At 41.2% G+C, this 13,752-nt stretch overlaps 1 protein-coding gene across 2 annotated transcripts in view; it reads left to right on the top strand.

The window, feature by feature from the left end:
• Window positions 1-1,311, top strand: part of PECR (peroxisomal trans-2-enoyl-CoA reductase) — a 28,521-nt gene extending 27,210 nt beyond the window's left edge. For both annotated transcript variants that reach the window (XM_043577758.1, XM_043577760.1), the window contains one exon: window positions 676-1,311. In XM_043577758.1, coding sequence (XP_043433693.1) covers window positions 676-761 — 86 coding nt within the window. In that variant the 3' untranslated portion in view covers window positions 762-1,311. The remainder of the gene's footprint in view (window positions 1-675) is intronic.
• The last annotated feature ends 12,441 nt before the right edge of the window (window positions 1,312-13,752 follow it).

Below are 13,752 nucleotides of genomic sequence, written 5' to 3'. Positions count from 1 at the left end.
GGCAGCTATATGTGCCCAGTGCAAAGTAAGGACATGGTTTTAAATTCATCCTGGTTATTAAGGAAGTAGGATTTTTTGAATGTCTTCAGTATGCCAAGTGTTGTATACAGGCTGTCGCATTTAATTTTCACTTTATTTATTTGGTTTTAAGTTTATTTGTTTATTTTGGGGGGGAGGGGTGGAGAGAGAGAGAGAAAGAAAGAGAGAGAGAGAGAGAGGAGAGAGAGAGAGAGAGAGAGAGAGAGAGAGAGAATCCCAAACAAGTTCCACGCTGTCAGCGCGGAGCCCGACATGGGGCTCTATCCCACGAACTGTGAGATCATGACCTAAGCCAAGATCAAGAGTTGGATGCTCCACTGACTGAGCCACCTAGGCGCCCCTAATTTTCATGACTTTAAAAAACAGATGTTGTTACACCCCCCGATAATTGATGAGGAAACAGGTTCAGGAAGAGTAACTTCTCCACATTTGGAAGAGCTAGAGAGCTAGTCCAGGGAAGACCTGGGATTCCAAAGCAGGTTTTTCTCAGGACTTTTGCCATTTGTCCTAATGATATCTTTTTCCCGCTGAGAAGAGGGGTGAACCAGGGAAAATAGGAGGGTTTATTGGAAACCAAGAGGATTAATGAGGTTCATAGGTTTGTGCTGGACATGAGGTTTTCTACTTACTTAACAGATCATGACAACTGGCCTGAGGGAGCAGGGGACATTTCTGTTGTCAAAAGGATGAAGGAATCTTTCAAGAATAAATCCAAGCTCTAAGCCAAGGAAACTAGAGGTGTCTTTTGTCCCCAGATGCCTTAACATCTCAAGAATACACGTTGGTACTTTATAAGAGCTAATAATTTGCATGGAACAATTGCTTTCTGCCTTTTTAATGTTATCAATCATGCCTGTACAAAAACTATTCCTGAAATTAAAGCATTTTTAAGTCCCAACCAATACGGTTGAGCCTGTGATTAAAGATTTTTTTAGGAATGGACTTAACACACTTTATGATTTACTTTTTATTTCTAAGAAAAATATTTGAAAAATGCAATAATTTCAAATTAAAAATGGAGGTATCATCATCTCCCAAAAGATTTTGCTATTTAATTGGAAAGGTGGGCAATAAATTTAAATTGTGACAGTGTTGTGATTCTTAAAACGAGAGATACACAGTGACTCATTTCTTATGGCAAATATTTTTGGATCAGTAAAGCCTTATTGGTGATTACCAACATGGGATTTGTTTTGTTCATGAAGTCAAATTTGTATAAGCCTTCTTAATCCAAAAGAAAAATAAAGTTATACGTAGTATTTCTTTGCAGTACTTGATTTGTGTCTTGATTTCCTATCCAAAGTATTCCCTTTACTTCATGTTTCTCCTTTTGTATACAACACAAACATTTTATTTTATTTTTATTTTTTTTCCAATATATGAAATTTATTGTCAAATTGGTTTCCATACAACACCCAGTGCTCATCCCAAAAGGTGCCCTCCTCAATACCCATCAGCCACCCTCTCCTCCCTCCCACCCCCCATCAACCCTCAGTTTGTTCTCAGTTTTTACGAGTCTCTTATGCTTTGGCTCTCTCCCACTCTAACCTCTTTTTTTTTTTCCTTCCCCTCCCCCATGGGTTTGTATTAAGTTTCTCAGGATCCACATAAGAGTGAAAACATATGGTATCTGTCTTTCTCAGTATGGCTTATTTCACTTAGCATAACACTCTCCAGTTCCATCCACGTTGCTACAAAGGGCCATATTCATTCTCTCTCATTGCCAGGTAGTACTCCATTGACAATACAAACATTTTAATTAAATGTGATACAAATGTGTTAGGGTTCAGCATTCTGCCTTCACTTGATTTTTTCTGGCAAACTGATTTCGGAAATGCCACTTATAAATTATGCACATTCATTTTTTGTCTTAATTAAGCCTCTTCCAATTGACTTATTCCCTCTTGAGGTCAAGTAGATATTTCCCTCTATCAGTAATTCTCAGTTCAAAGTATAGATCCTCCTTGACTTACAAAGGGGTTACATCCTGATAAACCCACTGTTAGTTGATAATATCATTAAGTCACAAATGCATTTAATACATCTAGCTTAACTGAACATCATAGCTTAGGCTAGTCTCCTTTAAACATGCCCAGAGCACTTACATTAGCCAACATTTGGCAAAATCGTCTAACACGAGGCCTGTCTTACAATAAAGTGTTGACTATCTTATGCAGTTTATTGAGTACTGTGCTGAAAGTGAAAACCAGAAAAGGTGTGTGGGTACAGAATGGTTGTATTGGTTGGTTTCCCTCGCAATTGGCTGACTGGGAGCTATGGCTGTCTGCCACTGCCTAACATCAGAAGAGAATAGGTATTGCATATCACCAGCCCGGGATAAATTCAAAGTTCGAAGTACAGATTCTGCCGAAAGCATATCACTTTCACACTGTCATAAAGTTGAAAAATCGTAAGTCAAACCATCGTTAAGTTGGCGACAGTTGTATGTAATTTACCAAGCTCTGGGAAGGGGCCCCTGAATCTGCCATTTTCTTAGGCTCCCATGCAGGGTCAGGACCAGGGGGAGACCAATGAGATGCCTAGAGTGCCGCATTTAAGGAGGTGCTCACTCTTGCATTTGCTCGAGTGCAGAGTCGCCCCTGAGAGCGAGCACAGCCATATATTTTGTGTCCATGTTATTAATGTGGAAAGATCAGAAATCTTTTCCTGCTAGATAGTACTTTAAAATGGCCTTCTGGACATGATAATATCATAGTTGCTAAGAATTACAAGCCAGGCTAGAGGGCAGGCTAGCCCTAACACAGGTTGGTGTGGAAGATGGAAGAGGCAGGGCTTGCTTTTCAAATTACCTCATGCTGATGCCTGCAAACAATCCCATAAAGCCCCACAGTATTGACACTTATTTATTTCTGCTTAAGGAACGGAGGTCACCCCACATAGCATGAGACTTAGCTACAATTCCTTATTAGATCTTCTTGTTAGACCTATTATTGGGCAGCTGACCATTATCAGTATTCTAGAATCAAAAATCTATTCCCCAGGACTTTGTACACTTTGTGATAGTGTCCTGTCAATAATATTCTTTTGCTACTACACTTAGTAAATTTTGCTATAGACTAAATATTCCTCAGTAAGTTTCATCACTCAGTAATAATTCGCTCAATAATTTCGAGCCCCTACTATGTGCTAAGCATTACAGTAGGAATTGGGTGTGCAGTACTGGAAAAAAAAAACCACATGGACTTTGTCTCAAGGGAGCTTACAAGGGCAAGAGAGAGAAAGAGAGAAACATTAATCAAGCCACATACAAATTTAACCCCTCCTCCCCCCCCCCACCCCCGCCAAGTGTTCTAAGTGCCATAAAGGGTAAGGTCATGGTGCTAAAGTCATGTAACAGGAAGAAAAAGACATCTAGTGGGGAAAAAAGCAACTCAAATTATTAATCATGTTAAAAGACTTTGTTGATTAAGATGACCCTTGTTGACATTATCTCCTCCACCACCCCCCCCCCCCCACACTGATCTTTTGTTTCATGGCTTGTGTTAGTTCGGGTCTTCTGGGAAGCAGATGCCAACACAGAATGAGATGTGCGTGAGACTTGGGGAACATGCCCAGGGAGGATAAAGAGCAGGAAGACAGCAACAGCCTTCAGGCTGTAGAGCAAGTCTGACACCTTGCTTTCCCACCTTGTAAGGAGGGGACAAAGACAGTGGGCAGGAAGCATCTCAGCTTGCATCAAAGAAACTTTTTTAGGCCAGGCTTGCTGCATGTGAGCCAGGAGGTTCCAGGAGACACTCATGAGCAAGGGGGTTCCAGGAGAATTACCTGGGTTCCACATGTGAACACCCTGTCCTTACTATATATCAGTAGCTCTGCTCCTCCTGCTGGTGAGGGTGGCTCCTTTTTCACCAGCTACTACTGCCTGAGTACAGGCACGCTAATATGCCCTGGAATCAGCCCGAGTTTGTAGTTCAGGGGGACCTTACTGTGTCCCCTGGCAAGAGTCGCCTCCTTTGGGACCATGACTTCCAGTGCTGCAGAGCCCAGAAATGGATGGGAAGCACAAAGTCCCACAGTGGATCTTTGGAAGTGATAGTAAGTAGGCCCACTCCCTCTTCCACTCATTGGTTCCCAGAAACGTTCCCAACGCCTTTGGGGCCATGCGTCCTGAAAGATGGTTCTCCCTCCTTTCAGAAGGTTGCTGGCACTTCAGCTGTGCATTGGTTGTTCTAGCCCTCTGTGAGGCTGGTTGCTTCTGGAAGCATGGTGTGTGATACAATCAATGGTTGCATGATCAGGGACCCACTCTCGTACATTTTACTGGGATGTGGGTCACCTGGTTGGATGTTGTTGTGTGGGATTCGATGGTTATGGATCAGGATTTGTATAAGCATCTAGAGTGGTGGTATCTCAGTCCCTGCTCACTCACAGAAAAGGCAAACTCTTAACTTGGGAGTAGGCATTTGTCACTATGAGGACCATATGGTCACTTGAGCATGGAAAATTTAATGTAAAACATTATTAGCTATCACAGGGAAGGGGGTAGTGAGAGATTGGCTAGTAGGAAGTAAGGAGAACTGTAAAGAACATGGGAATGGGGCATCTGGCTGGATCAGTTGGTAGAGTGTGCAACTCTCAATCTCAGGGTTGTGAGTTGGGGCCCCAAGTTGAGCATAGAGATTACTTAAAAAAAAAAAAAAAAGAATACGGCAATAGCAGATACAATGAGTAGCTAATAATCTCCTACTAGGGCTGAGACGGCAATTAACTATGTTCCCCAAGGCCTAATGGTGTATTTCATAGCTGCCACATGCCTATATCGGGTGGCTGTAAAACAGTTACCATTTGCCCCTTTAATTTTCAACACTATTCCAGGGCTTGGCTCAAAAAAGTGTCCCCTTGTGGTTAATTGTGGAACACCAGCCTGTCTGGACAGACAGTGCCTTCCCTTCTTAGGAAGCCGAGACCTGGCTGCAAAGCTTCTGCTTGCACTTTAGGTTCTTCTCTTCCGCACTCCTCGTTTACAAGGGGTTCACTTCACGGAAGCAGCTGCCTGTTGAAATTTGATCAACCGGCAGGAAGGTTTGAAACTGCATCCCAGAAAGGTGTGAGATTAAAAGCTAGGCATTATCTAGCCCTTGTTTTATGACAGTTATCCAAAAGGATAGTTAAATCTCCAGTTATCCAAAGGGATATTTTGAATCTTGCAGACAATGCTATTTATGATTTGCGTGGTAAGCAGAGCCCTCTGTTGGCCAGTGTCTACTTTCACCCAGCCGTGCCACCCATGTCCTTTTCTGCTCTGCCATGGAGCCAGTGGCAAATCTACACTGTGTCCCAGTGGGAGTCAGATGCTGGGGACCTGAAAGTCCTAAAGCTGTTAGTTTCAGTGCTGCGCTCCCAGGGTTTCCTTCCTCTTCCTATCTAGCGAGGTTCTCTCACTTGTTTCCATCTGTAGCCTCCAAACTTGCTGTCCTAGGGCTTGTCAGTTCCCTGAAAGGAAACCTTGAAAACCCCTTCTGACTGAGACCACTTCGCTGAGGTTACTAACAACCTTTCTGCTTACTACACTCGTGCATCCTATCCCCCTGCTTATTTTGCCCTTTCCTGTCTGTCCCTGCAGAGCTCTTGGTGGACTCTCGCCTTCCATGGGTTATGCTGTTGGGTCCACTGGAGTCCAACGGCCTAGGTTCGATTCCCAGTTTCCACCGCTTACTCATTCCTGTCACAGCTCGGAGACAATGGAGAGATTTGAATATGGATTGGGGATGAGTAGATACTATTAAAGAATTACTGGTCATTCAATGTGATAATAGCAGGGCAGTTACTTTTTAAAAAAACGTCCTTACCTAGAACGGGAAGAAATTATATTTGGGATTTGCTTTTAAATACTCCAGTTTGAAGACGAATTGGGGAAGGGAGGGGAGCTGGTGAAACGAGATTGGAAGCATGCTAATAATTATCTAGGCCAGCGATAGATACATTATACATTAGATGGTTAATTCTACTCTTCTCTCTACCTTTGGGTAAGTTTGGAACTTCCTAAAATAAAAAAAAAATTGCAAAATGAAAATGGTCTCATTCATAACTTGGATATAGGGTAACATGGGGAAGAATTGGTTGGCTGTAAATAAAGGTTATTTGGGAGAATTAGGAGAGAGTTTGCACTTGACATACAGTGGTTCATGGGGGTACATGGATGTGGCAAACGTAGTGAAAGACCAGGTTCCAAACAGAATATGTTTTGGTGGTACAAAGCTATTGCCTCTTAACCTGAATTCTGCCCTGTGGGCAGTGGGCATAGCCTATGTGCTCCTGGCCAGCCTCCCACACTGGTTAGTTAACATTATCAGTCAGCTCCAGCACAAGCTGATTGAGTAAACATGTAGGTTTGAAAGATATGGACAATAGTCCATTTATTTCAGTAACATTGATATTCCTGAGTTCATATGCTCGAATAGGGAAATGATATCCAATTGGTGAATTTGGAAGAACCCAAACAAATAAGCAAAGTACAAACAATATTCCTTGATTCTCTTGACTATTTGGACCATTAAGCTTCTGTTTTCATATGTATAGACTCAGTCACAAATTCAGTTAGAGTTTGTAGTTTTAAGTATGACTCAACAGAATTACCTTTTATTTCAAATGTAATACTTATCACAAACTTAAATAGTTTAAACTTAAATACTTATCACAAACTCCTTTTCAAAAAAGGAGTCATTGCTATGGGTGATTCATAGTAATTGTCAATCAGAATTTCTTACCTTGTAATTTTGATCTTCTGAAGTCAAGGCTGTGGGTACCAAAGCTTATTTTGTTAGATTTCTTTGGCTTCTTGTTTTCAGATGAACCAAAAAGAGAGGACAAGTCTCTTTCTTCCTGGGGAAAGATTCACATGTGAGGCATTGAGTCTGGATTGGGGGTTGGTGAGATGGACTGTGGCAGGGAGGGACAGGGGACTAAGCAACCCTTCTCTTCTATATTGTTGGGGTGGAGAGTAGGGGAATTGGGGAGGATGGGTAACTTTATTGGATTCTAATTCATTCTTACATTTTACCTAGAGGAAGGAACCTGAGGAGCGTTCAGGGAGATACAGAAGAAAACATTTTGATGAGCAAGCAAAGTGTGTATGCGTGTGTGTGTGTTTGTAGAAATGGTCCTTGTGGTTGTCTTGAGAGTTCAAACTGGAGAGTAGAAATATATTGCCCACAGGGCTGTAGAATCACTATATGATAGAGAACAATAGTTATCATTTATTGAGTGATTACTATATGCCACATTCTGCCAAACGCCTTCCATGAATGATGCCATCCTAACCTTACGAAAACCATGTGGGGTAGATTTCTCCACTACCAGTATTTTTATAGTGGGGAAAATTGGCACAAACAGGCCAAGATCTCACTTAGCAAATGGCAGAAGTGGGATTTGAATGAAAACGGTCTACCTGTAGAGCTGGTGACTAACACAACATACTGAGAGAGACAGACTAGCACCAAGGCATCAAGAGATAAAAAAAAAAAAAAAAAAAAAAAAAATTAGGGGCGCCTGGGTAGCTCAATCAGTTGAGTGTCCGACTTCGGCTCAGGTCATGATCTCGAGGTTTGTGAGTTTGAGCTGACCGCTCAGAGCCTGGAGCCTGCTTCAGATTCTGTGTCTCCCCCTCTCTCTGCCCCTCCCATGCTCATGCTCTGTCTCTCTCTGTCTCTCAATAATAAATAAACGTTAAAAAAAATTTTTTTTTAACGGAACTATTTAAACACATGCTAAAGAGAAGAGTATAATAAAAGCCAATACCCAGCTTTAATAATGATCTATATTTTCTCAAATTTGTTTATCTCTCTCTCCTACTTGATTTCTAAGTATCTTAGAGTAAATTCCAAATTTCCTGTCATTTCACATCAAGAATTAATTTTGATTTGAAATATTAATGTGAACAGAAAAACATGCAACTCACCAAAGTGGGACAGTGGTCACCATGGCAATGTAAGAAAAGCCCATGTGGCCACCACCAACAGCTGCCACCTATCATTGGTCAAAAGACACACAAGCCCCACCCACGGGCTACAAATGTGTGCTTTGCTTGGCATGTAGGGTACCTGTTTTGGAGAAAGATGCATCAGACTCTCAGAACCGAATTCATGAAACCAACTCCTTCCCCTCTGAATCCACGCCCAAAAAGAAGTCTAAAAATTGGATTTTTCTGTGCAGCTTTGCCTGAGGGGAATTAATGGGCTGCTCTGGTCCACTGAAATGTTTAGCCACTGCGAGAGTGTTGTGTAAGACTACACCACGTACTTCAATTCCTAGTGAGTTTATGAGCATGACTCAGCATCCTTGAATTTGAGGAATCTCAAGAGAGGAATAGTAAGTTTGAGGTTTTAGACATGCCAGCCCGAATGCCAGCCTCCAGGCTGTGGGAACTGCTGATTCTACTTTCTGCGTGGTCTTCCCCATTTGCCTTTGCTGCCCTAACCCAGCAGCTCAATCCTCAAATCCCCATGAAGTTACCTTCATCTTTTATTTTAAAGGTAACTTATTTACTAAGAATATTACATGTCTTTTTGATTGTACTAGTATTTTTTTAAATGTTTATTTTGGAGAGACACAGAGACAGAGCACGAGTGGGGAGGGGCAGAGAGAGAGAGGGAGACACAAAATCCTATGCAGGCTCCAGGCTCTGAGCTGGCAGCATAGAGCCGGACATGGGGCTCGAACCCACGAACTGTGAGATCATGCCCTGAGCTGAAGTCAGACGCTTAACCGATTGAGCCACCGAGGCGCCCCTGTACTAGTATTTTTATTGGAATTGCTATTTGTAAATGTTCTGATCACAGCATTATATATTTTGAGTGGTCTACACTTAGTTCTATGTTTCTATGGGGAAAATAATCAGAAACACCTGCCTCTCTCCCTCTCTCTCTCTCTCTCATAGATGGGTTCTTACTTTTTTGCTTCTTTCTTTAATGTGGCAAAATATATATAATTTAAAATTTCCATTGTAACTATTTTTAGGTGTATGGTCCTTATTTATTTATGATCCCTCATTCATTCATTAAGTCTACCCCAAGGCAGAATACCACTTGCTAAAATAACTGAGGATAAATTCAAATAGGCATTATGTTCATGCTATCCAAAAATTAAATTTCCAAAATCCAAGTATGCTTGAAAAACATCCACAGTATATCAAGATACAATAGAGTTAAATTAATACACAACGAATGCCTGATATTACACATTTAAGCACTGTCTAGAAAGATCGAGTGGAAACTCTTCTGTTGATTTGTATATATTTTTGGATGATCTAGGGATTTTTTTGGAGACAATTTATAAAATAGATCTTTGTTTTACAAACACCACACACTTCAAATGTGGTTTATTTCCATTTAAAGTACTGTTTTAGATCACATTTACACGAAGCTTCAGGTATTTATTTTTTGGCTCAGAAATCCAAATTCTTGTATGAAATTCGAAATGCTGGGCCTCAAATTTAAAAGTTTTTCAGTCTGAAGTAACTACTGAAGAGGGAAAAAAAGAAAATTGCATTCTTTTTTTTAATAAAGAGATTAACACTTTTTTTGTTTGTTTGTTTGTTTTTGTTTTTTTTTTTAATTTTTTTTTTCAACGTTTTTATTTTATTTTTGGGACAGAGAGAGACAGAGCATGAACGGGGGAGGGGCATAGAGAGAGGGAGACACAGAATTGGAAACAGGCTCCAGGCTCCGAGCCATCAGCCCAGAGCCTGACACGGGGCCCGAACTCACAGACCGCGAGATCGTGACCTGGCTGAAGTCGGACGCTTAACTGACTGTGCCACCCAGGTGGAGATTAACATTTTTTAAGGTTATTTATTTTTGAGAGAGACAGAGAGAATGAGTGGGGGAGGGGCAGAGAGAGAAGCAGAGAAAATCCCAAGCAGGCTCTGCACTGTCAGTACGGAGCCGGATATGGGACTTGAACTCCCAAATTGTGAGGTCATGATCTGAGCCGAAACCAAGAGTCAGAGGCTTAACCAACTGAGCCACCCAGGCACCCTGAGAAAATTGCATTCTTGAAGAAAAGGTAAACATTAAAAATTTAAATTTCATTATATAATAACTTTTAAATGTGTTTTGAAATTTAGAAGGCATTTTATACATTATTCTCAAATTTGGAATGCTTTAGAAAAATAATGACATTTATAAATGGCTCTTTTATCAGAGGGGGGGAAGGGGGATAGTGATTTAACTCCTAGTTGTCTAGAAGAGGAAGTTTTGCTCTTAGGCATTTTATCTTATCTCATCTTATCTTATCTTATGATTTTTTTTTTTTTTTAAGTAAGCTTCATGCCCAGTGCAGAGCCCAGCGCACATGCCGAGATCAGGACCCTGAGATCAAGACCACTGCTTAATCCCCCGGGCCACCTAGGCATGTTGCTATTAGGCATATTTTATTTTATTTTATTTTTTGTTTTTATTATTATTTTTAAAATCAAAACTGGAATTTTTTTTTTCAAATTTAAATAGAGCTTGATTTAAACCTAAGGACAGAATGTCTTGATAAACATCAAAAAAGAAGAATTTTTATATCTATATATATAAGTTCTAGACAACTTATTTATTTTTGACAGAGAAAGACAGAACGTGAGTCGGGGAGGGGCAGAGAGAGAGGGAGACACTGAATCCAAAGCAGGCTCCAGGCTCTGAGCTGTCAGCACAGAGCCCGACGAAGGGCTTGAACTCACGGACCACGAGATCGTGACCTGAGCCGAAGTCGGACGCTTAACCGACTGAGCCACCCAGGCGCCCCTATGTTTTATCTTTAAAAACAAGAATGTAAAAGGTCGGTACACTTGAGAATTTTGGTATGACATGGGAGTCTTTTGGACACACAGAATACAAAGGCATATTTTATTTTATTTTATTTTATTTATTTTTTTAATCTTTGTTTATTTTTGAGAGAGAGAGACAGAGAGAGACAGAGTGCAAGTGGGGGAGGAACAAAGAGAGAGGGAGACACAGAACCCGAAGCAGGTCCCAGGCTCCAAGCTGTGAGATCATGACCTGAGCTGTGAAGTCGGACACTTAACCGACTGAGCCACCCAAGTGCCCCACGAAGGCATATTTTAAACTGACTCTTTTTCTTTCCTTCTTTGAAGGTTCTGGTATCTTAACTATTTCATGGTTTTTGGACTATTCTCTTTGCTTCCAAGTTCTATTTCTCTTTGAGAACTCCAGATTATGCTGGCTAATTGTGGTGGAGAGGCGGTGGGGCCGAAAGGATCTTATTTGTTTAAATATCCTTTAATTCACAGAAATTTTAGCTTCAAACAAATATATTTGCACTGTTATTCTTTCTGTCACCAAATATCAAACACATTAAAGCAAAATATTCAGATGCAATTCTTCACATTTTAGCAATAAAAGAGGAATGGTTTTTATTAGGTGTTTTTAAATAAAAGTTTGTTTGGAGTGTCCCTTTCCAAATAGATAATCATTTTGGAGACCCTGAAATCTCTGAGCATTATTTTTATTTCAATATACTTTTAATGGTGTGTGAATCACACAACTCTAAACTCCTTTTGAAGAAAAATACTCTTACAAACAGAAGTTATCTTCTATGTTTAAAGGAGTTGCTTATTGTTGTACATAATTTTGTACCTATTCAGCGTCTACTAGTTGAACAGGAACATAGATTTTTAAATATAAATAGTTTGACTCACCTTGTAGAAAATGAATTTAGCCTGAGGACAGAGTAACAACGTTTTAATAATATCCAGGTACTCAAAAGTGAAGCCTTCTACAGTAGAGGGTTAATTTTAATATAATGGACGCATCCAGGGAAGAGGTCCTTTTTTTTTTTTTTAATTTTTCTTTCTTTTATGTTTATTTATTCTGAGAGAGAGAATGAGACAGCACAAGTGGGGGAGAGGGGCAGAAGGAGAGGGAGAGAAAATCCCAAGCAGGCTCCACACAGCTCAGAGCCTGATGCGGGGCTCAATCTCACAACCACTGCAAGATCATGACCTGACTGAAATTCAGAGTCAGAGGCTTAACCTCCTGAGCCACCCCGGTGCCCCAGGAAAGAGGTCTTTTTAACCCATTTTAAAAAATTCAGGTGAGGGGCACCTGGGTGGCTCAGTCAATTAAGCGTCCGACTTCGGCTCAGGTCATGATCTCACAGTTCGTGAGTTTGAGCCCCACATTGGGCTCTGTGCTGACAGCTCAGAGCCTGCAGCCTGCTTTGGATTCTGTGTCTCCCTCTCTCTCTGCCCCTCCTCCCCAAAAAAATAAACACTAAAAATATTTTTTTAAATAAAATTAAAAAATCCAGGTGAAATTGACTTACCATTAACAATTTTAAACAAACAATTCAGTGGCATTTAGTATATTCACAACCTCCACCTCTGTCCAGTTCCAAAACATTCCCCAAAGGAAACTCCATATCCATTAAGCAGTCATTCCTCATTTCCCCTCCTCTCAGCCCTGGCGGCAACCAGATGAGCTTCGGCCTCTTTGGGTTTACCTATTTTGGACATATCATGTAAATTAATCACACAATACGTGACCTTTCGTGTCTGCCTGTTTTTCACCTACCATAATGTTTTTGTAGTTCATCCACATTGTAGCTTGGATTTTTAATATGTTTAATATGGATGGGATTGCCTCCACTGGTGAATACAGTTCCTTGAACCATATTTCTAGAATGTTCCCTTCTAAGCGTAGAAGGCTTTAGTGATGATGCCTGGGAGTCTTTATTATTTTACCACAATTAAAAAATAAATCTACATATTTTATCAAGTAATCTGATAAAAGAATTCCTGGCATGTCCAGAAGGAGGAGATTCTGAGCTTACAAAACAACCCACAGGGATGGATTTAGGTATAGGGGTTGCGAGGCAGTGGATATTATGGTCCTCCCTCCGGAAGAAAGGTGTTATCAGACAGCTTCTGGAAATGCTGGCAGCAGACAGCCCTCAGCTGTCAGCCCCCTTCCTGGATAACCTCAACCAAAGACAGTGGCCTCAGCCAAGGTCACGTTCTCTTCCTCGGTGGCCCTCATCCAGAGGATGATCATCATGAGGGTGTAAACCACCCTCTCATACTTCCCCGTGGAGTCTCTGTAGGGCTGCGGTTTGGTCCTGCTCTCTTTCTTCCCCTTCTCTTCCACAGGTGCTGATTCCATGGGTGCTCCCTGCTAAACCTTGGTGACATCCACTCATTTTACTCCCTGATGTGACTTCTCCAGAGATGGGAGGCATGTTAGCTGTCCATCCTGGGTCACTTAGGGTGACTGATAATGCTGAGGTTGGCTCGAGATCCTGGCTTGTTTCAGAACTTGTCTGTTTTCTAAAAGGAAGACAGTGCCCTGCAGGTCTCTATTGCATTTGGGTAGCTCGTGAATGGGCTCTTCAGAAATTAAACATAACTTCGTGCAAACTCTGGGCTCACTAAACAGCTCTTTTTCTGTTTTCATGTGTTTAGTCAACGTATTTGTTAAGTGCCTACTATGTGTCTGCACTGTTCTAGATGTTGTGATACAGAATATCCTTCTATGTTGAGTCCCTACCATGGATCTGCACGGTTGTAGATAGTGCAAAGAACAAAACAAAGTTCTTGTCTTCATGGATAAAACCCACATTCTAGTTCACCATTGTATGCCCAGTACCTGGCTCAATAAACGCTTGTTGAACGACTATATGAACAACATCAGCTTGACCTACGTTGTTACAAGCAGATCTTTCCTGTGGAATGCACTCATGATGTGCTGTTGT

The sequence above is a fragment of the Prionailurus bengalensis genome, chromosome C1 (assembly GCF_016509475.1).
Source record: "Prionailurus bengalensis isolate Pbe53 chromosome C1, Fcat_Pben_1.1_paternal_pri, whole genome shotgun sequence".
Classification (NCBI taxonomy): domain Eukaryota; kingdom Metazoa; phylum Chordata; class Mammalia; order Carnivora; family Felidae; genus Prionailurus; species Prionailurus bengalensis.
The sequence above is the reverse complement of the archived record's forward strand: the minus strand, read 5'-3'. Positions and strand labels throughout refer to the sequence as shown.